The following is a 27,416-nucleotide window of genomic DNA, read 5'->3' as shown; positions in this document are numbered from 1 at the left end:
GGTAGTGGTAATCATGGCAGTTGTAAAACTAAACCAGTAGCACGACACTATTTCCCCGTTCCCTTTTATTTGAGTTTAACTAGAAAAACTGAGTGCTGTTGCTACGCTGCAGAGCGTTTCAACACCTGCTTTTCCCAGGAGTTCTTTCCAAGCTGGGTGCTAGGGACAAGGCTTTAGATTTTAAATTAGCAGCAGATCTAGTTTCCATAACAACAACAGAAGTCTGTTAGATCTAGAGTAGCATTCCCAGTCTCTCAGCAGCTGAAGTCATGCTGCTGCTCTACTTCTGCTTCAGGTTAAGGAGGAGCTGTTGTTTCTTAGAGTTCCTCAATCTGTAGTACAACTGAGATGTGTCATCTGGGAAAGGGACTGCAAGACATTAACAACCATAAGGCACGGTGACAGTTTCAGCAGGGACAGGAAGGGCGAGCAGCTTTGTTTTGCTTTTACACCTGGCTTCCAAGCCTGGAATAGCAGAGCGGCCCCTGAGCTGCCTCCTGCCAGCGCTGCTTGTCCCTGCGGTCGCGTGGCTGGAGAGCAAGGGCAGCCCTGAAGCCACACAAGACGCTGAGGCAGGAGGTCAGGCAGTTTGTTTATTGGCAAATAAGTGCTGAAAACCATGAGCCCTACATAGACAGGTGCTCAGTGCCCTGTTACATTAGAGTGGTCACGATACCGTTGGGGAAAGTGCAAAAGATCAATAAACAAGCAAAGGTAGTTCTGACATACCGAGGGGAAGGGAGCGAACAGAGAGCCTGGTGCAGGTGAGTTTCTCTTCCATCCGGCTCGAGTGGAAAACTAGTTACACAGCAGCGGAAGGCCTTTAGGCGAGCTCTAGCCAAAAAGCTCATTATAGGATTAAGTGCCGTACACACCCTTTGGGCTAAACCCCCGCCTCCACCAAGGGCAGCCGGGATTGTTTCGTGTGTGTATGGCCAAGAATGGCTCCTCGGTGGAGACACCAGCAAGGGGGACTATCCCTGGCTGTGCGGGGCTGCACCAAGTCTGTTCACTGCTGAGACGGGAGAGGAAGCATTAGTTAAATCGGTGATTGAGGGTGAAAATAAAGTCAGGCTAAAACATGCCTGGGACAGACACACTGAAAGAAAAGCCTGGACAATTAACACAGGGAGCAAAGCTTGTAAAAAGGCTTGTAAACTCTTTGCAGTCCAAGAGCAGTTTCTCAGAGGAAATGCAAGCAAGATGCATGGTCCCTTGCACTGAGGTTTGGTTTTCCGACATACAGGCCCTATTTCACAAAGAAATTTCCTTCCAGCTTCAGAGGACAGTTCTAGATTGAAGCCATCAGGCACCACGACAGCAAGCGTGGCTCTGGGCGAGCCCTGTGTTACCGGTCTCCCACAGGTGAGTAAAGTGGGTGGGTTTAACAGGCTCTTAATTCTTGAATTCAGCTTCCTTGCCTTAAGAGCTAGAACGTGTCAGAGGGTTTGTGTGGGACACCTCCCCACTGGAATGCTGGATGGTCTGACAGGCAATTCTACTGCGGAGGAGGAGGGAGGAGGACGGGAGGGGCAGACAGGCACGAACCCACAGCAGACACAAGGGGAGTGAAACCGAACCTCGGTGAGCAGCGCTGGGGGGACAGCGTGCCGGCCCTGGGAAAGCCACTGCGATAGACAAGACAAGGTAGGGTAGAAAAAAGAAATCCAGGAATCTCGCGCCATCAAGACTAACCTCAAAGCAGGCTGTACTGGTAGTTAACAAATTCAGTCTTGGGTGCCATCAGCCCTTTCCCAAAACCTTACTGTAACAGTTTTACCACTTCTTTCCCACAATTCCCGTATTAGCAATGGAGTGTCAACCCTGAAGAGAGCGATGGTCTCGGATGAAGAAATCCGCATTAGAAGTGCCAGGAGATGAGGGGTGCAATCTGCTTGTACATTCTTCTTCCTGGAGACATTTAACTTAACAGTTCCAAGTAAGTGACAGGAACTTTCCCTTTCTGGTTCCCTCTTTCCCCTATGAGCCAGTCTGGATCCATGCCTGGCAGGCTGTACACAGTGATCATCTGGGGAGAGAGGACAGCATTAGACAGGACTTTACTCTGCAGACAGGGCCAAGAACTTCAGTCAGATGGGGCCTGAAGAACAATAATTGCTGAAGTTCATTTAGCCGGCATCTGTGCCCTTTCCCCGGAGCTTTCTGCAGCTTTAACGGAAAATCTACAGAAATCTGCCCAGTGCCTTTCCAGTCTCCAAACTGACTTAGGGTATTTTTGCATGATATTGCTATGTCATCCCTGCTGAATACAAAAGTTCAGCCTAGTCAACAAAAGAGTTTGCAACTTGCTGAATTTTCTTTTTTTCTGAGCATGATTAGCCTAGGCCTCCAGCCAGGAGCTTATCCCACTGCTCTCGGAGAAGGTAGCTGTGTTTGAGGGTCACGGTGAAGATGCCAAGTATTGGAGTATTTTGTGAGCTGGGTACAGCTGGACTCCAATGGGAATAGAAGAGTTATTGGTGTGACGTTCTTAAACAGCAAATGGCCATGAGCACAAGCTCACTGCAACTCAGTGGATACTAGTTGCGGATACAAGGGGAAGATTCTATTAGCAGTTCCATAAACCAGGGGCTTTAGGGGCAGGAAAAATAACCAAGACCTTGCTGAGCACAAAATGGGCTGCTAACAGTTATAGCAAAATTCAACTCAAAGAAAAGTTACCAACCTCATCCGCAAGAAGTGCCAGCTCAGTGCTGTCAGCTGCTTCATAATCATAGAGGACTCTGGCCTTCCGTGTCCCGCTGGCAGGAGGCTTGACTTCGTTCGGGTTCAGTACACTCTCTGCCACGGTATTAGGCACCCCAACAATCGTGGGCACAACTGGAATAGTAGGCACAGCAGGGAGTGTGGCAGCAGCAACGGCTGGAGGAGAGGTAGCAGCTGGGGGAGATGTGGATTCTGTGTTGCCTACGAATGTGCCCGAAAATCTTACAGAAGGAGGGGGGGAAAAAAAAAAAAGCGGAGTTCAGCGAGGCTCTAGTACGGGGAACCAAGGACCAGCTCTTTCAGTAGTCACACTGCAGAGATCATGCTCAGGAGTTTAACAGCTGTAATGTATCTACGCTGGCCTTTGAGTGAGGAAATGCACGCAGTTCTCCGGTGCTGAGACTGCGACAAGTAATATTGGTCTGCTTGTTTGATAGCAGTGTCCTGCTACAGGACTGGCACCCAACTGGCAGAGCGCGAGGCTGAAGCGTGGCACCAGAGGGGGTCTGGGCAGGTGCTGTTCTTGGCTCTGCACCTGTTTTACTGGGGCCATTGTGCTGTGTCCTTGCCCTGCTCTCACATGGTCCGTGTTACCCGTTTAGTCTGCGAGTTCTTCAGGAAAGGGACACTCATTGTTGTTGTCAAACTGGATGCCAAATTGGAGGCTCCCAGGCTTTCTGGGCTCTCTAGAGAGAGACAGTAATGGAGCTCGGTCTCGTTTTATAGATAGTCCCCTCTGCACTGAAGGGGCGCAGCTCTGGCCCTTGCTGGCCTTTGCAGGGAGTCTGCAGAGACTCCAGAATCTGGCTGAGGTGGCGAGATCTTAGAGCCAGTCCCATGCAACATCTTACTTACATTTCTCCTTTGGAGCTGCAAGCATGGAAAAGAACGGAACAGGAGTAGTGAGTGACCGTGCAGCGGGAACAGCCCCTCCGGGGTCAGGCCGCCGCGCCGGTGTGACAGGTTAACAGACAAACCAGCCCTGTCCGCGCCCACGGGATGTGCACCCACAGCACAGAACCCGTTACTGCTGCAGCTGAGGCTCGCTGCTTGGCAACAGGAATTTGTCTCCCATGCGACTTAACTAATTTAGAGGAAGAACATTCAAACTCTCACGGCCATCGTGCTTTGAGATGAATGTATAAAACCCAGACAAATCCAATGGCAAAGCCTGCTCTAAAAGCACTCCCGCTGGGATTGGTCACCGTTCTATAAGCTCAGAAGCTCTGTCAGGGGTTGGAGGGGGCTTTAAAACTTCTACCCAACATCATAATGTGGGGTGGGGAAGGAAGCCTGAAGGTAGCCAGATGAGTAACCCTTAGAGAAGTTAAAGCAGTCTCTTATCTCACCTGCCCAGTTGCTTCTGCAGGTCCAGCATGTATTGGTAACACTGAGCATAGTAGTTGGTCTGAGACTCCACAAACTCATGGAGACAGCGAAGATGATTCACCTGGGGGAGAAGGACCATGAGTCTGTGAGTTGGGTGCCAGGCACAGGAACCCTCTTCCTGCAGCTGCGACGTCCCCCCATGGGAATCAGACTTGTGCAGGCCAGTATTTAAGAGAGTTACTTGGTTGGCTTGAATACACTCATTTGTTTGGTTTGGGAACGTTGCATAGGCCCAAGGGTGATCCCAGAGAGGAGGCTGCTCCTGGCACTCTACCCATGCGTCTCCTCCACAGCTCTACTGAGGGAAGAACAAGGCTTTTTGGGCTCAGAAGCATTTTGAGGACTGCAGAACTGCAGGTGTCACAGTGGCACTGCCTGCTCATGCTTCATTACGGTTTTAGTTTGAACATTCCAGATTTTATGAGGATGTTGCTGTAGCCTCCAAATTTATGACCTCTTCTACCTCTGCTCCCAGTGCAGGGCTCTCGCACCCTCTCAGCAATCTTTGAGAAAGGAGCCAAGAGTCTCTGTAGTCCCTGTCACCCCCAGTTACCTAGGAAGACTCACATGTGTGCTGCTGATCCCTTCCAGCAGGAGACGTGTCACCTCTGCCTGTCGATCAAACTCGGTCTGCGTGAGCCTCAGCTCGTGCTCTGCCTGTAAAACAGCACGGGGTGTTCAAGGCGGCACAAGGCAAGGACCCCTGCTCTGCCTCTTCCAACCCCCACCTCCTCCACCAACCCCCCTTTTGGCACTGAGACAAGTGTGCTGTTGGCTCAGTAGGATCCACGTGCACCTGCAACACGGAACATCAGGCACAAGACACCCTGGATGAGGATCCCAGAGGCCTCTGGCTGTATTTCAGCTCGATTCCCGCTTGATCCTGCACTGGATCACTGCAGGTCACGGAATGGCAGCTCAAGACTGATGCATCAAGCTAGGAAGCTCCTACTCCAACAAGACCAGCAGATGAAGATGGAGAAGCTTTGTTAATCTCAAGGATTGTGGGAAGCCAGTCCCATGCCATCACCCGTCCTTTTATTACCTTTTGTAGGACTCGGAGCTGGACAGCCAACGCTGCTCATCAGCGTCTGTCCCCTGTAAAGGTAACACTGGAAACAGGACGGTGCCCATGGTCAGCAGCCCATGAGTCTGCTGCAAAGTACAGCTGTGCAGCTCTGTTAACCCCCGCTCGGAGCCTAGAGGCACCGGAACGGGACAGCCTCCCTACGTTCCTCTGCAGAAGTGTGATCTTTTGCCAGTAGCCTTTTTCTCATCCCAGAACAGAGGCCGAGGCCAGGGAGCATTTACCAAATTGCTGTTACTCGACTGCATCTCTCTGCAACGGAGATGACCATTCCTATTAAACTTCTACGCAAGCCTCTCCTTTTAAGCTAGTTACTTATTTTGAGCTAGGAGGAACTAAACAGCGGTTAATAAACGGCAGCTATGCAGCAGCCATTGGGGATTCAGAGACTGCCTGATACTGGAGACGCTGTTTACCAAACAGACAGAACATCTCTCCCCCCCAGCAAACAGCGTTATTTACGCTAGGGCAGTTTCGCAGTTCCAGAATACCCGGGTGGATCCTTGCAAGGAGAAGAGCTCCAGAAGTGGTGGAGCAGTCAGGTGCTCTGGTGCCTGCCCCCCCTCCCCGCTGCCAGAGGGAAAGGGGTGACAAGCGGGCACACTGGCTCTCTCTAGCACGCCTTGCTCCTTAACGCCAAGCGGAACATGCCAGCTCCCTCAGGATGTGCTGTGACCAACAGCACAGAAGAGCGATGTCCACTCAGCTACAGCTTGCTGGAAGGAGAGGAGTGCGGGTTCCGTGTCCTCTTCCCCTTCTCCAGGAGGGTGCAGCAATCGGAGGGGTGCCTGCCGGGGTGCGGTGGTTCCTGCATGGCACCAGTTCTGCGCCAGAGCTCCTTTTGCTGCTTTGGAAATGCCCTGAATGTTCCGGCACAGGAACGACTTGTCTGGAATTGACCCCAGAGAGCTAATCCAGACAGGCTGACAGTCTCGGAGCAGAGGCCACAACGCTGGTGTTTCTGAGCGGGGTCACCCCGGAGGAGACCCAGCCTTCTCAGCAGGGCAAGCTGGAGCTGCTGCCGTGGGCCATCACATCCCTCATCTGGTACCAGCGTTACCGGTACTGTTGTACAGCTAGACTAGAACAAAGAAACGCTTTGACTGTCTTTTAATCAGATTTGTCTATTTTAAGCTACAACTGATCTATTTTCTTGCATCCTCTGTATGAAAGGGATTATTTAAAGGAGAAGGAGGATATTACAGGAAATACCAGTGCGATGCCTTGCAGATTCCTGCTCCAGTGAGCTGAGGTGGTGGCAGAGCTATTTGAAGCTTGTGACAGACAGACCCAGCTCCATTTGGCACCGCCTGGGATTTGACCCATTGCCTCTCCCTGCTGGCTCGGAGCAGTTGCGGGCTGTAGTTTCCCATGAAGCCAGCACTGGACTGTGACCTGGGAGGTCCCTTCCGGTCTTGTGCTTCTCCAAGACACAGAGAACTTTGAAGTTTACTGACATATCCTGGTCTATCCAACCAGGACAGACCAAAGACAGAGGGACAGGGCCTTGCATGCTTACAGCTGACCGCAGTCAGCTTATCTGTTTGAGGGACTGAAGGATTTAAAGCCCAGGATGAGCTGGTTCAAAAACAGCCAGTCTGCTCTGACGGTGCATTTAGAGGCAGTAAGTGTTGCTATCATGCACAGCATGCAGGAACGTGCCATTCTACCACCTTGCAGTTCAGGCTAACATCTGCTGGGGGGTGTCTGAGGTATGAAAGGCAATGGGATCCCAAAAGGTGTCTCTGGAAGCTCCATACCATGCTGGAGCTCCACCCAGAGCTCACCCTGGTCTCCAGTCCACTAGCAGCCCTCCATCCATCTTCATGGACGAGTCACACTCCCGTTAGGGAACCCAGAAGATAAATGAGATCTGGGACTTTGCCTCCATGGATCTGCTCAGAAGGGTAAGTGCAGCTCACCCAGACAGAGTCAACTCCATGACAGGCTCCAAACCTCCCACCCTGCCTCCTGACAGAGCTGTTCCCTCCAACAGCTGAGGCTGTTCATGGGGAAACCCTCTGTCCTTGCTTCAGCTCTGCTCAGAGCTCCTGCTTGGACCCCAGAACAAGCAGGTAAGGGGCTACTAGAGGCTAATGCACAGCACATGCAAAATTGGAGCAGGCAGGGCCTTTGCCACAGGAGCAGAGCTGAATCACGTCACAGCGCATCACCTCTGCTCCGGTGACACCAGTGCAGGGCGCTCAGAGGTGTCTTTTCACATACGCCTGGTTTGCCTAGGAAGTCTCTCACACTAGGTACAGCCAACTGGCCCACGGGGCAGGCTCTTCCCAAGCCACTGTCGGAGTCACACTCAACCATACAGCTGCAGGATCAGGACTGGGGTGACAACAGCAACATCCCACTGATCCTCCCCTGCACGTGTGCAGGGACATAGGCAGGAAGGAGTTCACAGCACCCCCACCCCCTAAACACCACCCAGAAGGTTTGAGCACGATCTCAGCTGGGTACTTACTTTTTCCACCTCGTCGCTCCAAAGCTGTAGGGGCCACAGAGCAACAGGAAAGGAGATCAGTGTTGGAGACGTCGAGAAGCACTCAGCATTAACACCAATTGGCCAAGGACGCTCCGTGGACACAGCAGGCCAACTCCGGGGACACGCTAGCCCTTCACCCAGCAGCAGCCGCCAGACTGATGCCCCTAGCCCTCATTCTTGCACCCTCCAGCTCAGTTTCACAACGGGAGAGCAAGTCCATGTCACCAGAGCTAGCAGCTCTGCTCCCTGCCAGGGCTGTTACAGCAACTGCATTCATTGGGCTCCAGGAAGAAAAGAATTAAAGCAGCAGAGCCCTCTGAACAGCAAGGGTTTTACTTTGCTGAAGGCTGCAGAGGCTGGTGTTGAAGGAGAGCCCTTCTTTTAGGATGGTGGAGAGGCAAGTAAGCTGCTCGAGCCCACAAATAGGGCCTAGGAGCCGCCGTGAGCTCAAGCCAGACAGAGGACAGTGTTCCTCACCCACTGGTCTAGAGATCCCAGGTTAACGGGATCATTACCCAGCCAGGCTGCACTACCGGCAGGCACGTTTAGCTACAGCAAGGAGGAAGCAATGGCTGGATGCTGCTTTTGAGCCAGGCAAAACATCACTCTACTCTTTCCTACTCTCCTCACCCCCAGGGGCACACTTGGGGCAGCACAACACTGCCAGCTGCTTGCTGGGATCTGGCTCCAGGACATGAAACAATTGACAACAAGTCACGCACAGCAATGGGAAAGGGAGAGAAGAGGGAGAAAAAACACATTGATCCTTCCCAGAGGTTCTTGGCTTGGCCTTTCCTCAGCAGACAACTACTCCCTCAGCCCTGGTAACATGAAGAGAAATCAACTGGAACCACACCAGCCTGCCACCAGCACCCTGAATCAGTGGGGCCAGGGGGAGGTGGTTTCTGAAGCTCCCAGCTTCACTCTCTGATGTCACCTTTGCAGTTCAGGGAAGTTCACCACAGCACTGCTGAACCTACACTGCAGGCACCTGGAAGCCCCATGCTGGATGCTGTGGTGTCAGAGGGAGAACACTCTCTGTTTAGACCCAGGGTCTCCCAGCTGAACCTTGCTGAGGTTTGCTCACCAGCAACTGCTCTCAGGTGGGCTGTGGCAGCCCCAGGTGCAGAGACAACTTCACCAGGCAATATAAGGAGCACCTGCAGGAGCTGCCTGCACTGGTGAAGGGCTGAAGCAGGAAGGTGTTATGCCAGCTCCTTGGCTTGCTGCCTGCTCCTGTTCCAGCTTCTGTCCCCTGGCCTGCAGCTCAGCTCCTGTTCCATGGTATGTAGCCTGATTGGCATCTCTTCTTACTTGAATAGAGTTACTGTAGCTGGTCCCCTTAAAATCGCAGGCTGTCCCTGTGTGGTGCTCAGCGTACCGAGGCTGGGTGTTTTCTCTGACCTTTAGGCGGATGTTTTGTTACTGCAAATCAGAAACTGGCTCAAATGAGGCCTGGGCAATTTCAGCCATGCGTGGGGACACAAGCCCTTTCCCCTTCTCAGTCTAAGAGAAGGAAGGCAGGTGGTGGGAAGATCCTCATAGGCGGCTGAGAAGCAGGTCCTAGCCTGAACTGCTGCTCTGGCACAAGGCCTCTGTCAGCACACCATCGTGTTTTTGGAGTAAGGTTTACTATAGGGGCAATGGGAAGCTCTCACTCTGGCCACACGTCTTCCTACTTAGACACTGTAGACAGTACTTAAGCCATTTTGGGCCCATTTCATCATTGCAATTCTGAATTTGTAGCCAGATTTGTTTCTCTTCAGTTGGCCTTGCTGTGCAATCTTCAGCTCTGACCCTGCAGTGCTCTGGGGCAGCCCAGCTTTGCCCCGATCTGTCCCTGGGCTAAGGCAAGGCACAATGTGTCTCTAGTCAGAAGCGTTTCAGACAGCTCAGGGAGCCAGAAAAGCCAGGATCTACACCTGTCTTCCTCCCCCCCAGTTCAAGCCAGAAGAACCCTCTTTCAGGTACTCAATATGTTTTTCTTGGAATCATTCCTAGGAGTACAGCACACAGCAAGTGGCAGGGTCTGAGAGAAAGGGATATTTAGGCTTACACGGCCCACATACACCTTCTTACACAAAAACAAAAGGTCAGTGTGGGAGAGAGGAGAAATGGCTCCTCAGCCTCCAACTCATACAAAACAAGGGAGGTCCTTGTCTCCAGGTGGATCTAATTCCATCTAAGCCCTCCTGTTATGGAAGGGGAAAAAAATAAAAGCCCCATGTTATCCACCTCTCAAAAAAAAAAGCCACCAGCATAAATTTAGAATCCAAATTGGAGCCCTACTGAGGGCATATGGTCCAGGAGAGAGCTGACCTGTTTGCTCACCTGTAAGATGAAGTTGTTACCTGGGCATAAGCAATCCCTTCTTCCAGAAGGGAGCAGAGCTCAACAGCAAGGTGAGCAGCAACCACTGCTCTATGCTGTTGGTACACACTAAGACTAAAGTAGCACAAGGATTCTGGCCTGGAAGAAAAGCAGAGCAACAGCATGAAGAGCTCCTACCTTGCTGCAATGCCTGATCCCTCGGGGCGAATGCTGGGATTAGAGAGCTTGCTGCAAAGCAGTCCTGCCTGCGTGGAGCTGGGGAGCAGTCTGGGCTTAGCCCATAGTTTGCTAACTAGAGATGCCAATCGTTATTCAAATCACCCCTGCTAGTGCAGCTGGACTTCAGGTGGCACTTCAACCATCAGATGCAACCTCTGAAACAGTTTTGGGAGCCACAAGGATCGCTGCTGGCTAGGCCAGCAGGTTTCCTACAGGTCCTCCTGGTAGCAGGCCCTGCTGTGTAACCATCAAACATGACTAAGTGATCAAGGTCAATGCTGGCTGCGTACCTAGAGCAAGTCAGCCTCCTAAAGCCCTGCTCTTACTGTCCCATACCATCATCACTGCTGTCAGAGCTTCTCTAGGAGAGGTCTGAGGAGGGACCACTGAACTAGTCCACCCTGGCACATCTTGGCCACCTGTGGGCTAAAACTGCCCCAAAATCTGTTCTCCTGTCATGTTACTGTGCTTGGCATCTGCTCCCCAGAACAGCTTTGCAATACAGCAAAAGCAGATCAGCTTGCAGTTCAGTGATGACTAGACATGTTCACCTGAGCATTTGGGCGCTCTGCAAGATGCTAATGTGTGTTATGCAAATGCTTGCCTTCAGGTCTGCTTTAGAAAGCCCCAGAGAGTGATCGGGAGTCCAATAAGGGCTATTCAAAGACAGGGAAAGCCCAGTTTCTCTCCTCTGGTTCTCCTAAAGCTCAGTTTTAGTCCATTATTGCGCTGTCCTTGGAACAGACCTTTCCAAGGGAGAAGCCAGAGCCACAGGCTCACTGTGAGTTGTTGTGTTAGGAGAGATGGAGACTGAGCAACTGCTACAGCACCACCAGTATCTGCCTTTTCCTAAGGAGCCTCATCACCGGGTCTTCTAGCTTTTGTGTTTCTAGCTATTGTGCAACGCTATTTCTGATCCCAGCATCACTCTCCAAGAAGGTCAGGACAGATCCCCCTGGGAACTAACACTGATGCTACCAGCTCAGACATACATCTTTCTCCAAATGGGATGGGTTACGCATTAATCAAATCCAGCTTTTTTCTATGACTTTTTGTTTGCTAGAAGGTGGGGCTGTCCTTTTTCATACTTACAGGTCCTGCTCCCCAGCCCTCCTACTCCCAAATTATTCTATTAACAGGCATCAGTGTTGTTCTGAATTCTATTTAGGAAGCAAGATGATCAGTTTTCAACATTTTAACGAGAAATGTGACATTGTGCAATGGGGAGCCATGAACACAGCACAGAAAGTCAATTGTTTGACAACAACTCAGTGCAACACAGTAGAGATGCAACGGGCTCTTCACCCACCCCCAGCGCATCTGACTGCATAACAGCCACCAACAGACAGGCCCCAAGATGAAAGGAAAAAAATTGATCTCTGTTTGCAGAATAGACAAGCCTGCACTGTCAGCCCACTGCATTACTGACACGATGGCTGGCAGAGGGATTCCTCCACCTTTGCTTCTCTTTGACCAGCTACAAAGTCTCAGAGCACTGACACCACAGTACTGATCAGGCAGTCACACATGTGACATTGCCAGTGTACAGCTGGAACCATCCAGAAAGGCTTTGAGGTTTTTTCCTTTCAATTGCTTCACTAGCAATAAAAAACAGCCAGAAGATTCCCACTGGAAGTGTGGAAATGGATTGTCAGGGAAACTGGAAAGCAAACCAAGCAGCAAAAGTGCCAGACCCTGACCATGCACCCCCACAGGGGTGATCTCCATCCTTAAGGTTGAATCAGAGGAACCCTGGGCAGCCCATGTCACATTAAAATGTTGAAAACAGCAGAGCACTAGGTCTGAGTTTAAGTCAGGTGAACAGAGAGGGGCAGGAAGAGGTTGGAGAGGCAACATCTAGGAGGAGGCAATCTTACCGCTGATGCGCTGGCGGAGAGAACGTAATTACGAGGTCTAGTCTCCTGAAAGTCAGGCACAGCCTAGTGGGGGGAATAGAGTTTCATGTACAAGTCACGCAGGAGAGTCGATAGGAGTCAGTTGGGCAACGGATGGAAGAAGGGACTAGTGTTTTTTCCCTGTCTCTGCTGGTCAGTTAGTTCAAATTCTTATGGGATGGCAGGATGAAGGTCTCCCAACAGCCTGGACAGTGGTGCATGGAAGCTCTCCCCAGGTGGAAGCCAGGCTTGTGTAAGAGGAGGTGGGCTGGCTCATGCAGTCACACCCAGTACTTGACCAGCAGATGTTCCTGCTGTTAGAAACTCTGCCTGTACTTACAGCTATCCGCTCATACAGTGGCCAGTTGGAGTGGAGATGAGATGGCACAATCTCAAATGCATTTCCCATTCCCTCACAGCCAGCAGGTTGCTCATGTTGGCTCAGTCCAGTGGGCAGGACCTTCCTTCCCACCTGCGGTCCTAGAAGTGTCCTTGTACAGGGCCTTGTCCTTGAAGTGGGCATATTCACTAGCATCAGAGCATCCTTTTCACGGTGCCTTTTAAAGAAACACATCTACTTGTTCTTATTCTCACCAAGCCTCTGGGCATGTTTTCTCCTAGCAGACTCCGATCTGCTATATCCAGTAAGGGGAATGGCTTAGCTAAAGCAGACCTAGTCTATAGTCTGCTGTCAAAGGCAGTGTATGAGTTTTCAGCCCAGAGGTCATAAAACTTCCAAGCCACTTTCTCCATAGCTAAACCTCTGCTCTGGGACAGGAAGACTTAAGTGCTCTGGAGGGTTTCCTCATTGGGAGTGCAAGGGATCCAGTCCACCCCACACAGATGTGGGCTCACTAACCATCACAGAACTCAGTCTCTCTGTTCAGCTAACCTAAAACTAGGCCTCCTCCTAGGATGGTCTTTGGCTGTAGCATCACCCAAAGAGATAAGCCAACCATCTACCTTACAGCGGGACCATCACACCAGTGTGATGGATCAGGGCATCCTCCTGGCCACGCTCTACTACGCAGTGAGTTGGTGTGAAAGGCTGGCACACAATCCAGCTGTAACCCACCTACGTTGTTAATCCTCTCAGGCCCCACATTTCCTCTCACAGGTTAATCTCTTTGCAGATCTACTTATACACGCTGACCCGGTTTGCTGGGCCCCGAGCAGCCTGCTGGAGTGAGTGACCAGTGTGTGGAAGAGCAGTCAGGCAATCCCACCAAAAGTTTGTTTTTTTTAAACTGTCTAGGAGTTTTGGAGATGGCTGGAGGAAGGAATAGGGAGGAGTGATTCCTATTACAATTAAAACCTGAATATAGGGAGAAAAATGCACCAGTGAGGTTTGAGGCCAGCACAGCAACTGTGCTTGACTCCTCCCTGTGGGGAGAGGAGATATTTCACAGCAATAACTTATTAGCGGGTTGTTGTTTTTTTTTTTTCTTTTAAAAATAAGAGCAACTGAAGAAACCTCTCCTCCCATTCTCTGGTCTCCAGATAGTCCCAAAATTAGTCACAGCACATGGGATGAAGGAGGCAAGCTCCTCTTGCACTCCTATGCATGGACAAGTTGTATTTGCAAGCAGTGGTCAAAAGGGACCCACCTCCCTCCCGCTCCTGTAATAGGGAAAACGGGCAGAGCCCTGGAGCCTGGAGAACAGAACAGCACCACAGCCAGATCAACCTGCCTGTCATTGTCTCCGGACTGCTTCCCTTCCAGGAGAGGGTCTTGCCACCCAACCTGACCTCCTCCTGCCTGTAGCTGGAGGAGCCTGAGGGGTCTTTAGGGGAGCCCTTGCCTCTCTTGAGCACTGCTTGCAAGCAGCATTGATGGAACAGAGTGCATGCTCCAGAGGGGCTGCGGGCAGCCGACAGACACTCCCAACTTTCTGGGGCACTTTCCCCAGGCAGCCACAGCCCTGACCACGCTCAGTACATGCTCCAGGGCCAGTCCCAACGGGACAAGGGAGATATGAATTTTCATTTAAAATGGGAAAGAGACAATGAGAGGTGTTAAAGAAAAAAAAATAAATCACAGCACTGTTAGCACAGTCAATACTCACATCTCCCTCACACTGAGCAAATTACAAAGAAACAGAACAAAAAGGTTAGTAAACAAAACAGCATCAACAGGAAGGACAAAGCACGAAGTCCGAGGGAAATGCACAAGCCCAGACACTCCACAGCGGCTCACAGGTCTGGGCAGCAGCGCGGTTGGCAGGTCAGTCACGAGACAGAAGCTGTGGGAACACAAGTTGGCACTACAAAGGGGAAGAGCAGCAAGAGAGGGGTGAGCTGGGAGTGGTGGGATACTTTAGGCCAGCTTGGATGGAGAGGTGTGACACAGGACTCCAGGCACATTACAGGGTACGTTGTGGTCTAATGAGTTAACACACCTTGAGCAGAGGCAGCAGTTCTCTCCCCGCCCCATGCTGGGAGCCTGCGCCTTGTCCTCTAGTAGTCAGTGAGGCGCCCAGAGCCCTAAGGCCAGGGACCCCCACCTTTAAGCTAAGCTGGGTAAGAGATGGGTGCCCACAACAGCAGCTGAGGCTGTTCCCTGTTCTCTGATCTCTGTTTCAAAGAAGCCGATGGGCTGAAACGTGGCTTGGGGCAAACACCCTGGAAAGCCTAGACTGGCTCTGCATCCCACCTGGGGCATCCCAGCCCTGTGGTTCCAGTGGGAAAGCAAGCTTTTCTTTTCTGGCTACAGGGAAGTCCCTCACCCAAGGGTCTGTGTGCAGGTGAGAGGCCTTGGGATCACTTCATGTAGGAAGCAAGGTAAAGAGGGTGGGAAGGGAGGAAGCACAGGAGGTATCTGAATTCCTGCTCTGATTTAAGCTTAAGATGAAGCAATGGCCACCACTTCCCACTAAGACTGGGGGCACCATCCCCTCCAGAAGGGGAATCAGGGATCCCTGAAGTTACCTTCAGTGGATCTGGGTGACCTCGCTGATGACAGGTGGCTTTTTTAAAAGGGCAGCTATTGCTTTTGTTCAGGGCTTTCCTGCATAGGACTGAGCACTCCATTAGACCTGCTGATGGGGCCTGCTGAGCATAGCACAGCTTCTCCATATGGCATGTATGCAGTTAGAGCTGGAGAAAAGGGAAAACACCTGGGAACTGGCCACCCAGGGAGCTGCAAGGCCAGAGGCCCAGCTGAGCAGATGGCTAGAAAATGAGCTCATGGCAGGGCTCCTGGGCTGGTATCCCAGTGTGTCCCAGAGACTGAGCGACAAGGATCCCTGCCTATTCTGACTGCGTATGTTTTCTAGTTGAGCTCCTGGACCCAGGCTAGAAGCAGAACTTGGCAAGTCCTTGTCCTAACAGCCAGAGCACTACAGGATGGCAATCTGCTTCAACAAGGCCCTCCAGGGAACCCATCAGTGCCCAGCTACATCCTCCCTGCCACACTGCCTCTGCCCAGGGAGAGTCCGGTTCCAGGAGATGCCTCAGGCCCAGGGAGCACCCTGAGCTGACAGGTCATCAGCCTCAGACAAGCACTTTGAAGCAGTTGTCCCATTGCTCAGGCCTACAGACCGGGACACCGGCTGACTTACCAGTCCCTTCTGCACCCCTCTGACCTGGGAGCTTTGCTAGTTTACTTGCCATGATTTCCCCAAAGCCAGAGGGCAAGACTATCCTGTAACTAGGCAGCACCATGAATGAAGTGAATAGAGAGGCTGAAGGAAGGGCCTTTTGGTAGCCAGCCCGACCACAGCCACCTCTTACAGGCGCCCCCAGCACTCCTGTCTGGGAAAGACTGTGTTGGCAGGATCCTAACTAGTCTGAAAGCTTGGGATTGCTGCAGAGCCCCAGCATGCTTTTCCCCTGTGCACCTCCCAGCTCAGCTCTCTCTTGGCTTGCTTTGAGATCCCCCAGGAAACTTAGCAAGTCTTCAGAAGAAGCGGCCTTTTAGTTACTAGCGCAAATCATCCATCAGTCAGGTAGACGTTTCCAGACTTTGGAAGCTCAGAACTATTTTTTTCAACAGCTCCTCCATGGGAGGACATCACATCTGATGAACAGGTGCGTGGCTCCTGGTCCCAGTTCCCTTGCATACCAGACACGAAATACTCCCACCCATGCCTGCCAGAGCCAGGACATAGTAGGGCAGCCTAATTTTTGTCCAGAGAGCATATGGCATTGCTCATGTGAGCCAAGCCCTGGGGCTAGAAGGACAGTGAGGGAAATCGGGGAAAAAATTACCGCTGCTTTTGCCTCGGCAGCTTTAGCTTTCTTCAACCTGGCTTTGCAGGCATCCAGATCCAGGCGGCGGTTCTGCAGGATCCTCCGCTCTTTCTGGAAGGGACAGAAAATGGGGTAAGAGCAAACTGCTTAAAAACTGTTGGGGAGGGAAAGGGACAAGGTACCATCTAGGAATCAAATTTATTTCCTTAACAAAAAGTGCTAGTGAGAAAGAAGCAGGTGCTATGTTCATCTCATTAGCAAGAGTTTTGAGCCTGGCTGCCAGGGATACAGGCTAACCTTCTGGAAACAGGGCAGCCTATGGGTGGCTGGTGCCCACTAACTGCAGGAGTCAGGAAAGGAGTTACCTTCCTCATGCACATCAATTGGCAATCCTACTCTGCTGCAGAGGGAGCCCTGAGCAGATCTAGGATTGGTATTTCCCTATCCTTGCATTCTTTGAGGGGAGAGGTATGGAGTCCTCCTTTCTCAATAGGAAAGGAAAATGAATTCTTTCAGCACTGTCTTCCTCTCCCCCTGCCCTCCTTGTCTCTGGTGACAGGACAAGCTTCCCCTTCCCTGCCACCATACTTACAGATATGGTTCGCCAATCCCCTTCCAGGAAGTTGCGCAGTGGAGTCAGGAAGTTGAGGGAGGCAGAGTGGATGAAGTCCCGTTCTGCTGCACCTAAGCGCCTTTGAGTCTCTCCAACTTTTATTAAGGTCTTCCCTGCAATAACAGGAGCCTTCAGTGCCAGGAGAAACCAATTAACAATGTGTTGGCTTCAGCCAACTCAGACAGAGCTACTAGACTCCAGTTTTGGGGGACAAAGGCACAGTGTACCCTGCCTGGATGAGGTGGCCATGCCCATACCACACCAGCTTCAGTCCTAACTACAATCTGCTTTTAGCTTGAGGCCTCTTCTCAGCTGCTCCCAGTGCAGCTTTGATCTTATCTGAGGCACTTATTCCACTGATGTCCTTTTACTGCCATACCTGCTTGCGTAGAATGATCTTTGTTTGTCTCATAAAACCGAGGCACAGGAACAGAGCAGCAAATTAAAAAGCACCAGACCAGAAAAAACCGAGTTGATTAGGCAGTGTTGGCTATAGATGCAGTTACAGCTGTTCTGCCTGTAACAGGACTCGATATTGAACAACTATTGATTCGGAGAGCAGTAACAAAGATCATGGCAGAGGCAAGGACAGCTGGAAGTTAAGGCTGTGCTTCTGTGCAGGTCTGCTGCTTAAAGAAGCCCAACATTTCCCCAGGAAAGGCCAACTGTTAGGATTTAAGAGCAGGAAGATGTACTGTGTGGTCAGGAAGGGGCCTGTTGAGGCTTGTAGCAAAGCACCAACTTTCTGGAGTCTGTTTTCCTGTTCTCTTTCTGCTGGAGAAAGATTTCCACCCTCCACTTGCAGGACACAGTTAAAGGATGGTTCTCCTGTTCAGAGCCTAGAGAAACTCTGCGCAACTAGATACCACCTTAGACTAAATGTGTACTCAAACTGGACAAAGCTAAAGCCATCCACCGCAACTTCCTGTCCAGGCGAATTTAGAAAGCCATAGAAATAGCACAGAGCAGTTTCTGCGTCCTATAACCAGTTCCACTAGCTACCCTGGATCTGTGTGTTTCTTCTCTAGCTCTGCCAGACTTGAGGACTGTATAAGGAATGGGGACACTCCTGCCCCTTTTTTCCCCCCACAGCATGGAGGATGCTTTACCATGGAGTGAGACTGACTTCCTACTCCAGATGGGCTGTTCGTTTCTGTGCTAGAGAAGACCCTTCTCTGGCCTCAGCTTTGACACACTAATAGGCAGGTTGCCACAAGGAAGCAGGCCACCCTACCCCCTTCAAGAGGCATGCTGCCAGTGTCTTAACCCAAAACAGTAATGTGGATATTCTCTTAGGAAGGTATGAGTCCCAGGGCTTTTTAATTAGCCAGGCTGACTTACCATAAGGTGTCCCTGGCCCAAAGTCATTAGCTGCTTCTGTCATGTACTGTGCCAGCAGCTCCCCGTTGGTGACCCGGGAAGGCACCTTCCGGTCAAGCTTCTCATAGAGGAATTCTTCTACTCTGGCACCTGGAATGAGGATGCCACCAGCAGTTACAAGATGGAGGATGAAGGAGGGGTCCCTGAAACTGGCATTCAAGGTAGCCCACCCATGCAGCCCTCAATGCAGTGGACAGCAAGCACCAGCACCAGGAGAAGGTGTCCCTTCCCCAGCCCTCAGGAGCACTGCCAGGCTGTGTAGGGCAGCAGCCAGTCATCTCTCAGCTACATTGGGAAGGAAGGACAGGCCCTGCAAAGATAGGTTCCTTCCAACCCCCACAAACTCAATGGAACAGGGATCTTTGCCAGAGGGCATCTATTAACACTGAGCTGCAAGGGATATTTGTCCTTTAAGCACTAGAAGAACCTGGACTTACTAGGGTTTGGCTGCAGCAGAACTTCAGTCTGACGCAAGATCTTCTCTGTCCAGTTCTTTGTGCAGTCTGCCCTGGTCAGAAGGTTTTCAAAGTGGGCGTCTAGTTCAGTCTTCTCAGCCTGGCCCAACTTTTCTTCAGTAAACTGCAGGAAGGATGTAGTCATTAGAAGGTCTGTTATACTAAAGCAAAATTATACTGTGCTATAGAGCTATTAAGAGACACTAAGGCTTATTCTGTCTCATGTATTCATCTTCGGTTAGAGCTAAAGGGCCTTCGAGGTGTCATTCTTTGTTGCCAGGGGAAGAGGGCAAAAGTTTGTCTAAGAGTAGAACATTTAGCTTAAAATAGAGCCCAGGTTTCAGAGGTGTTCTGGAATAAGTATTGCTTAATAAGGTCTGGTACAAAAATACTCTAATTGTGAGGAATCTATTTGAATGTGCATTGGCTTCCAGTGCTTCATGCAGGAGAGCAATACACATCCTTCAGGGGAGGCAAGATGCCAATTCCCTTCACCTCCTCCTAACCGTGTCCTGCAAACCCAGTGGGATCAGGAATGCCACTACCACCTCACAAATCATGCTTTCTTCTCGTCTTATTAGACAAGCATGTACACAGCATTGGTTTTGCTACAGGGCTTGTGAGTGCCCTCCAACAGCCATCGGACTGACAGTGTCTGAGCGCTGCCTCCTGCCTTGCTGGCAGTGAGCTACCAACTGATGTTTAAGGAAGCTCAAACTCAGGATTTAGATAAAAATGCATCCAGCAAGTGACTCTTCCTCTAGGACACACTCTGAAGCAGGGTATTGAGAGAAATATAACGGTGCCTGACTTCTCGCAGCACTCAGATTCATACTGGCAATGGACTCTCCCTCTGTGATTCCTTTTAAGTTTAAGATGAGCAGCAGGGAAAAGCAGGCTGTGCAAGTCTTCAGTGTCTTCACACTGAGCAGTGACATCTGACAGGCAAGATTTGTCAGTCTAGAAGTGCAGCATTAGATGGCCTGGACACCCCCCATTGCTTTCTTGGGGGGATTTCTGAGAGAAGAGCTCACTCCCTCTCATCCCATCCCCATTTTCCACTCAGTCCTCTCAGCGAAGTTGGCCAAGCACAATTTCCTGCTCTTGATGGAACTAGCATCTTGTTGGACCATACTACAAGGACCCTCTAGACAGCTATGCCACTTGGGATCCTACAGAGGTTGCAGCTGTCCTTTTAGCCCTTGTTGCTGACCTTTGGTGCCATTGTTATCAGGACATGGTGCAGTAAAATACCTGGTACAGTTAGGTGCCAAGAGATGAAAGCCTGGCTAAAACTCCTAGATGAAATACAGCTCCTGTCTAATCTGCCACTTTTACCTTCTCCTCTCCCCTCCCCTGTCCCAGAGCTCAACTCTAGATGGGCCAAGATGACCTCTTCCTAGGGTCTTGGTCTGGTGTCTGCTGCCCCTCCCGAAAGGCTTTCTGGCAAGCTCTGTTCCTATGGCTGCCCAGTGCCCCCAGCTGTGCTCGCATCCAGTACAATGCTGGGAACAAAGTGAGATAAGGAGCAAGCCCAGAACCAGCATTCAAGGCAGGCAAACAGCCATTAGGAGTCCTGTTACCAGCCGTGTGCAAATGTTACTAGATGTCCGAGATATACAAGCCCTGCAGGTATGTTTACACAGTGACCTGTTTGGGCAAGCTGGAGCCACTGAACTGTTTAGCCTGATGTTGGTGGTGACAGATACCGAACTGCAAGGGCAGCCATGTTCCCTCCTGAAGCCCAGTGGGGACACAGGAGTCGCAGCCATGCATGACCAGGGATCGCTTCACTAGTCTCTTCCTCAGCACCAGAAGCCCCCGGTTACTGACAGTCATTTTCAGCTCAGTCTTGCCATGGACCCCTGGCTATTGCTGGACATGGCTAAGAGCAGATTCAAAGTGAGAAGGTGTTTGTATTGCTTTGTACCTAACGTCCATGACTGCCTTTGGGGGATGCACACGAGCATCAGACATGCGTGAGCGGCTGAGGCTCTGTCACTGTTGGAAGCCCAGGGCTGTTTTCAGACTCTGCCAGGCTGGGCTGAGTCACTGCCATGCAGCAAACTGGGGCTTCCCAGGTATTTGGCACAAATTCTTGAGTCATCTGTTTAAGAGCTTTCTTAAACAAGCCAAGACTCTTTGATGCAAGCATAACAGTCTCCCTCGCCCCCCTCTCCCAGGCAGCTTTTTGAGATCTCATTTCACTTTCAAGTTCAGCTCTTCTTCCTGCAATTTACACTCTCCTGCACCAGCGTCTGCCCTGAAGCTGTCAAGCCTAAACCCAGTTTCTTATCAGCTGAATTCAGTCAGCTTCTTACAGCATTGCTGCAGAGTCAGATCACTGCTGAAGCCCTCCAGCATCTCCACAGTGCTACTGCCAGCCTCTTGAATCACTCTGGCTGTGGGGTCCTTTGCTATATTCACAAGCGGCATCTCCAAACATCAATGTCCTTTGCAGCTGTTTTCTGTAACCCACCCCTTCACCCAGTGCAGAGGAATAATGTGTGTCATTTGCACAGCACTTGGCCAGGGAGCAGCCAGGACTCAGAAACTTTAGTGCCTGAATTGAGATAAGAACCAAGCTGTTTGTCTTGCAAGTCAGCAAGAGGGCTGAGGACACGCACCACGATCACTGGAAGCCTAGGCTATGCCAGAAGGGGAGGATGGGCAGGAAATCTCAGTCACAGCCTGTGGCTCCAAAGGGTCAGGTCAGAAAACAATCTCCTATTCAGGCTTTCTTTCAGCATTGGAAAGCAGGACATGAACATCATAAAGTGCGTGCAAGGGCATGGGAGGCTGTAGCTCACATGCTGGGAAGCTGTTACTCCATTTACACTTAATTCCCTCAGTGTCTCCCTCCCCCCTGCCCAGAAGGCAGCTACGCTGCAAAGTCCAGACCCAGGCACAGCCTCGGGGCAGCTGGTACCACTTCATTGAGGGTTGCTTTTCCTCCCCTCCAGCACACTTCTACCTCCTTGTCTGTACATGGGGAGCCACTGATCCAGCTCAGCTTGACCTCTAACATGACTTTTCAGGCAGACCAGAGAACTCGCCCAACTCACAGCACTACTGGGAACCTGCCACCATCAGGTGCAAAGGAGAGCAGGACCACCTCTTGCAGGAGCAGCTTGCAGTGAGATCAGATGAGGCTTCTCACAGAAGCACAGCCAGTGAAGGAGATTAGAGGTAAGTTACACCGCCTTATCCTATGAGCTGGTTCTTTCTTATGTCTGGTGCAAGTGGAGATCTGAGCTTTCAGGTGGCAACAGGTCTCAGCTGCTGATCCCCTCTTAACTGGCTGCCCAAGTCAGCGTCCCCAGTGGAAAGCAGGGCAGAACAATAGCAGTTTATGAAGTCTGGCTACTCAAGCATTTCAAGCAGAACTCCCCCATAAAGGGCTTCTGTTCCCAGGAATTTGTTTTCATAACACTTACAGAAATTTCATTATTTTTGCCTTCCCATTGAACAAGCATAAGATTTTACTGTGAGGCCAAGAGATGCAGGAGAACAGATGAGTTGATCATACACTCACGCCTCCTGACTGTAAAAAGACAGATTAAAAATATTTTGTGTCTTGCTGCTCCTGGACTAGAGGCATTGGTGTCTTTTGCAGCACCAAATACTCCGGACTGCCACAAATGGGAGCCTTATTTGGCTGTATCAAGTTGACCTACAGGCTTGGTGAGTATCCACCTGGGAGAGAGTCAGCGCAGACAGAGCACGTGCAATTGCAATGCCTGGGGAGAACCTTAAGCTCCTCCACCCTGCTGTGACAGAATTACTCCCATTTGTTTTTTAGAATCTGATGGCTGGGTCAACGGTCCCACCCTGAACCAATTCCAGGATCTGCATCTTGGGATCACATGCCAGGTCATGGTGCTGAGAGGCTCCACTGATCCTGTCCTGCAGGAAGCGTCCCTGCAGCTGATCCAGCTGAGCACCAGTCCCTTCTTTGTGCAGGGAAGCCAATGAGGTGATTAATAATGCAGGGCAGCCTTTTGTTGAGTGCCACTCTCGCTCTCCAGGAAGAGGAGAGTCGTGCTGCATTCCAGGGCATCAATAATTCAGCCAAAGGTTGGGTTTCCTCTGGGAGGCTTGGCTGGCCAGCAGGAACGCTAGATGCATTATCAGGGTCCGTGTGGGCAAGCAGGCTGACACATCAGGACAGCAGCACTTGGGTGACAGGCCCAAAAGCAGAAAGACTATGCAGGACTGCAGTTAGGGCAGCTGTCTGCATCCACAGCTTGGGTGAAAAAGCCCCTTTCCCCAAGAGACTTGGTAGGTACACTACTGGGATGTCAGGAGGATGAGCAAGTAGAGCTGAGCTGGATGGGTCCCTCGGCACTACAGCTACAGTATCAAAAAAGGCTGTGCTTACAGCCCTAGAGACTTAAGGCCATCAAGTTTAGGCTTTAAAATAGCACGTGTTGTTTTCCTTGCTGAAAGCATTAGCATCTTTTCTCCCCTTTAAAGTGAGGGGAATAAAATCCCAGTGCTCCCACTGAGTTATGCCAACACCGCAGCGGTTTTGCACAACGCAGCACAAGTTGACTTGTGTCTCTTCCAGGCTTGTGTGATTTTTCCATCCCTCTCCCTCCAGCTGGCCCAGGTCTGTATGCTGTGAGCTCGGACAGGGTAGCTGCAGCCCCCTGGCAGAGGATCTGGTGGCAGAGTTCAGGCCCTTATACCACTTGCAGGGTCCCCAGTTTTTCCAGTTGGACATTACTTATGACTTTCCACCTTAAATCACAGAGATCAACGCAGAGCCAGGAGTCTTAAACCAGGAATAGTCTCCTGCACCTGCTGATGGATTTTCCAAAGCCTCTGAAAAGCTTCATAATGCCCAGGCTACTGTAACATTTGCTTTTTTGGTTACCAGAGGCAAGATGGAATCAGTTCTGGCAATCAATCTCCCACCTTGTACAGTGTTACATTAGGAGAGAAGCCATAGCCACTTACTCAGCATCTAAAAACTACCTGAATCTCAACAGCTCTGGACCAGATACAGAGTATGCTTCAAGTATTTGGTCACCAGGAGTCAGGAAAGCAAGGCTCTGAGCCAAGCAAAACTGTGCTAGAGGACAGAAGGAAGCCATTAACAGGACAGCTTGGTTAACTCATGAGCAAGGAATTTAAGAGAGGAAAAAATACTGCCCTCATGGACTTGTAGGTGTGTTTCAAATGGAAATGGGCTCTGGCCCATACCTCTGCCTTCAAAACCCTTTTCTTAAGTCACCTCCTGTTCTCTTGACTTTTAAGGTGTCTGGCAACCAAGGTATCAACCCCAGGAAGGTCAGCAAGCAGAGGGGAAAAGTCTATTTTATCACCAGAGTTAAGAGAGATGGGGGAGTCTGTCTGTCTTCAAGGCCTTTAAGATAGAGTAAGTCAACCCCTAGCTGCTAGTAGTAATTACATTAACAGTGGAATAAGCACCCAAAAGCTGTACTCAACGCTTGGACAATTTCACCCAGAGTCAGTTTACATCAAAACTGACAAAAGACAGACACCTACAATTATTTCCAGACATCCCTGGCAGAGCCTGGCTAGAACAGAGGCATCCAATGTGTTAGCTTTGGAAGGAGAGATGCCAGTTCTGTAGGGAAGCTGGAGCTTTTAGCATAGCTTCCTCTGCAGAGGTTTGGGATCATACCCGCTCACCGGTAACTGGAAGATGCAGCTGATCAAAGACAAAGGCCTTATTCTCCTTCAGTGAATATGGAAGAACATGACCTGTCTGAAGTCTGCCTGCAGGTGCAGCTGTTAGGGGCTATGTGCTGCATCCCCTCTGAGGATGCTTACTCGATGGCTGTGACTGGTGGTGCAAGTGTCAATACAGTACATTGTCAAGTGGGATGCTGAATCCTACAAAAGCTCTTTATCCTTGCAGCTGCAAGCTTAAGCTTGTTTCCCACTCCCAGGGCAATAGTGATGACCACCACTACCTCCCTCCTCTACTTTATCTACTTATGCTACCTGTTTTGTTTTTCCAAAGAATATAAGAGATGCCATGAGGGTTGGAGGGCACTGCCTGGTCAGGGAGCCACATACACAAGCCTGACAAGACAGTTATGCTTATACAGCTTCTTTCTCACAGCCACATTTGTCCTGTTCGTGCTGGACACAGGTACAGGGTTGCCCACCCAGGAGCACACAAGCCCTTCAAGCTGCCTAGGTTCTCCTCAGGTAGGAGTCCTGCTAACTGGTGCCTGAACTAGGAAAAGCCATATAAAGGGACTGGTTGTTTGAGGTTTGTTTTTTTGGTCATGCGCAAGGTCAAGCCTAGTCCAAAATCCTTCAGCCAGCACCTACGTTAGGTTGTATTTGACAGGTTTCAAACGAGGACAGCTCCTGCCCTAAGCCTCAGGGAAGCCACCCCAGAGGTGGTGTGCTGACCATGCTCTGCCTCCTTCCCCACCTCCTGAGCAATGCTACAGCCCTTCTTCCAGTTCAAGTTAAGCTCTCGTGTGTTGGCCAGACATCTCAGCCAGACAGCAATAGCTAATGCTGTCTGAGTGGCACAGCACATAATGGCCAGTCCATTTATCTCCCAGTTGCTGCAGTTCCAGTAAAACATCACTTTGTTAAATGCCTGGAGCCAAAGAAAGGATCTCCAATACTAGAGAAAAACTGAGCTTATTCTAGGCAGGTCTTATTCCCCTCCTGGAAGATCTGCCGTGCTAGAGTGCTACAAACCCAATCCTCGTTGCCAACAGCAGACCTCAACTGTCATTTCTGGCTCTTGGTGGGGATCGGGCAATGTTCACCCACACTAGCAGCAGGACTCTATGGGGAAAGCCTAAATAGGCCTATTTCCTCAGCAATTAGACTTCAGGATGTTGTTTTCAGCCTCAGCAATCCATTTCCTTCCAGTCTCCCCTCCTTACACAAACACCTGCATGCTGTCCACAAGTAGCAGTGCCCATTTCGTTTCAAGAAATTACTACTGCAATTAGTCATATGAATATTCATATGCAAGATTATGTGAAGTAGGTGTAGCAGGCAGAAGCCACTATTTATAAACGCCTCCTTGCTCTAGAATAGCTGTGTGCAGACACTGTTCCCATGCCTGTCTCCTTCCTACGCCTTGAAGCTAAAAACCACTTATCAGAGACTTACAATAAGACTTCTAAACATAAGATTTCTTTACAGCTTTTCTTCCTTTCTTCTGCTACCAAGGTCATTTGCATGAGAACAGCATCTTTAAGCTTTCCATCTGCTCCTTATTTTGCACCTGTAGTTAATATCTCTTTTTCATAACATATGACTCATTGGCACAGTTACAGGAGGTGATATCTGTTTACAGGAGACCAGCTCCTAAAAAAGCCAGAATTACTCCACTCTACAGAAGGTTTGGAACAAGACAGCACTGCTCTGTTTGTTTATCAACTCCTACATAATAGGTAGAACAACGAGCTCTGTCCCAGAGTCACTAGCTGGACTTCTCTACTTGCCTCCCTCCTCTCTTGCCCAACCGGGAGCGGTTTTCCAGCTGTTATGCCCAAGAAATGGACAGACTCAGCAGCCACATCTCACCACCTGCAGCACGCTTTGCTCCTCATGGGTTTCTTCACTCCATAGCTCCAGGGGGTCACTGCATCCCCAAGCAGCTCCTAACCTCAAGTTTGCGAAAGACAGTCCTGATGCCATGTTAGACTACAGGGATGCCGCCTGCTCGGTCTCAGCAGCTCCCTCCCATCACTTTAACAGGACTGTGATTTGTCAGGGCCTGGGAGCTACTGGCACCTGATGTCCCGAGGGACTGAAGTGCAGACCATCTGCAAGGCCACTTCTACCACATCTCCCTTGCAAACGGAACAGTTCCCCCCTGGGTCTGGGGAAACTACTGTTCACAGGATAAGTTTTTCTTCAAAAACAACAAAGATTCGGCAAGAAATGTCCTCTCCATATCCCTCTTCCCCCATCAACATATTAGTTAGAAGCACCTCTGGACCGTATTAGCCCTCGCCTCAGCAGCGCTGTGGTTTGGCTTAGCTCCTGCTGGGGGTCATTCAGCACTGCTCGGAGCACCCAGCGCCCAGAGGTGGCCGCTCCTGGGGCCGTGGCTCAGCCAAGCAGACCCGGCCAGCTCCAAACTCATTCTCCAGCCTCCCTCGGGCTGGTGAAAAACCTCCCTGGCTCCGCTGTAGCCTCAACCGGCGGGTCCCAGGCACCGGGAAGGCCCGGGGGGGCCCCGGCCAGGCCCGATCCGTGTCCCCCCCGGCCCCTGAGGAGGGCGCCGTTGCCATGGCGACGCGCTGCGGCCCGCCCCGCCTCACCTGCATGGCGCGGGAGAAGAAGACCCCCGCGTCCGACGCCAGCTTCTTCACGTTGAAATCCATGGCGGCACCAGGAGCCACCACCGCCGCGCCGCGCCCCCGCTGTCACCGCGGCCGCCGCACGCACGCCCTTTATAGCGCCGATCGATGCCCTCCTCCAGCCGCCCCACGGCCTCTTAAAAGGGCCCTGTGTCACCCGCGCGGCCTCCCAGTGCCAAGCCGGGCGGGATGGCGACGCGGCGGCGGAAGGGGAGCGCCGAGCCCTACTGACAGCCGGCGGGGGCGGGTCTGGCCTTCCTGGGGAGCGCTTCGGGCGGTGGGGGCGCGGGCGGCGGGCGCGGCCCCTTTAAGCA

At 51.1% G+C, this 27,416-nt stretch overlaps 1 protein-coding gene across 3 annotated transcripts; it reads right to left on the bottom strand.

The window, feature by feature from the left end:
* Nucleotides 1–420: 420 nt before the first annotated feature.
* SH3GLB2 (SH3 domain containing GRB2 like, endophilin B2) lies at nucleotides 421–27,372 on the bottom strand. Of its 3 annotated transcripts, XM_054220736.1 has the most exons (11): nucleotides 27,064–27,372; nucleotides 18,767–18,908; nucleotides 18,291–18,419; nucleotides 16,929–17,062; nucleotides 16,355–16,447; nucleotides 12,128–12,190; nucleotides 7,680–7,703; nucleotides 4,684–4,773; nucleotides 4,077–4,177; nucleotides 2,687–2,948; nucleotides 422–2,029 (listed from the first exon to the last, which is right to left on the bottom strand). In XM_054220736.1, the coding sequence occupies exons 1-11, from the start codon at nucleotides 27,124–27,126 to the stop codon at nucleotides 1,922–1,924; spliced, it is 1,209 nt and encodes a 402-aa protein (XP_054076711.1). In that variant the 5' UTR covers nucleotides 27,127–27,372; the 3' UTR covers nucleotides 422–1,921. The 3 variants fall into 3 exon arrangements, with proteins under 3 accessions (XP_054076712.1, XP_054076711.1, XP_054076713.1); XM_054220737.1 differs by lacking the exon at nucleotides 12,128–12,190 and having other exon boundaries at nucleotides 421–2,029; XM_054220738.1 differs by lacking the exons at nucleotides 7,680–7,703; nucleotides 12,128–12,190.
* Between the last annotated feature and the right edge of the window lie 44 nt (nucleotides 27,373–27,416).

The sequence above is a fragment of the Rissa tridactyla genome, chromosome 14, assembly GCF_028500815.1.
Source record: "Rissa tridactyla isolate bRisTri1 chromosome 14, bRisTri1.patW.cur.20221130, whole genome shotgun sequence".
Classification (NCBI taxonomy): Eukaryota; Metazoa; Chordata; class Aves; order Charadriiformes; family Laridae; genus Rissa; species Rissa tridactyla.
The sequence above is the reverse complement of the archived record's forward strand: the minus strand, read 5'-3'. Positions and strand labels throughout refer to the sequence as shown.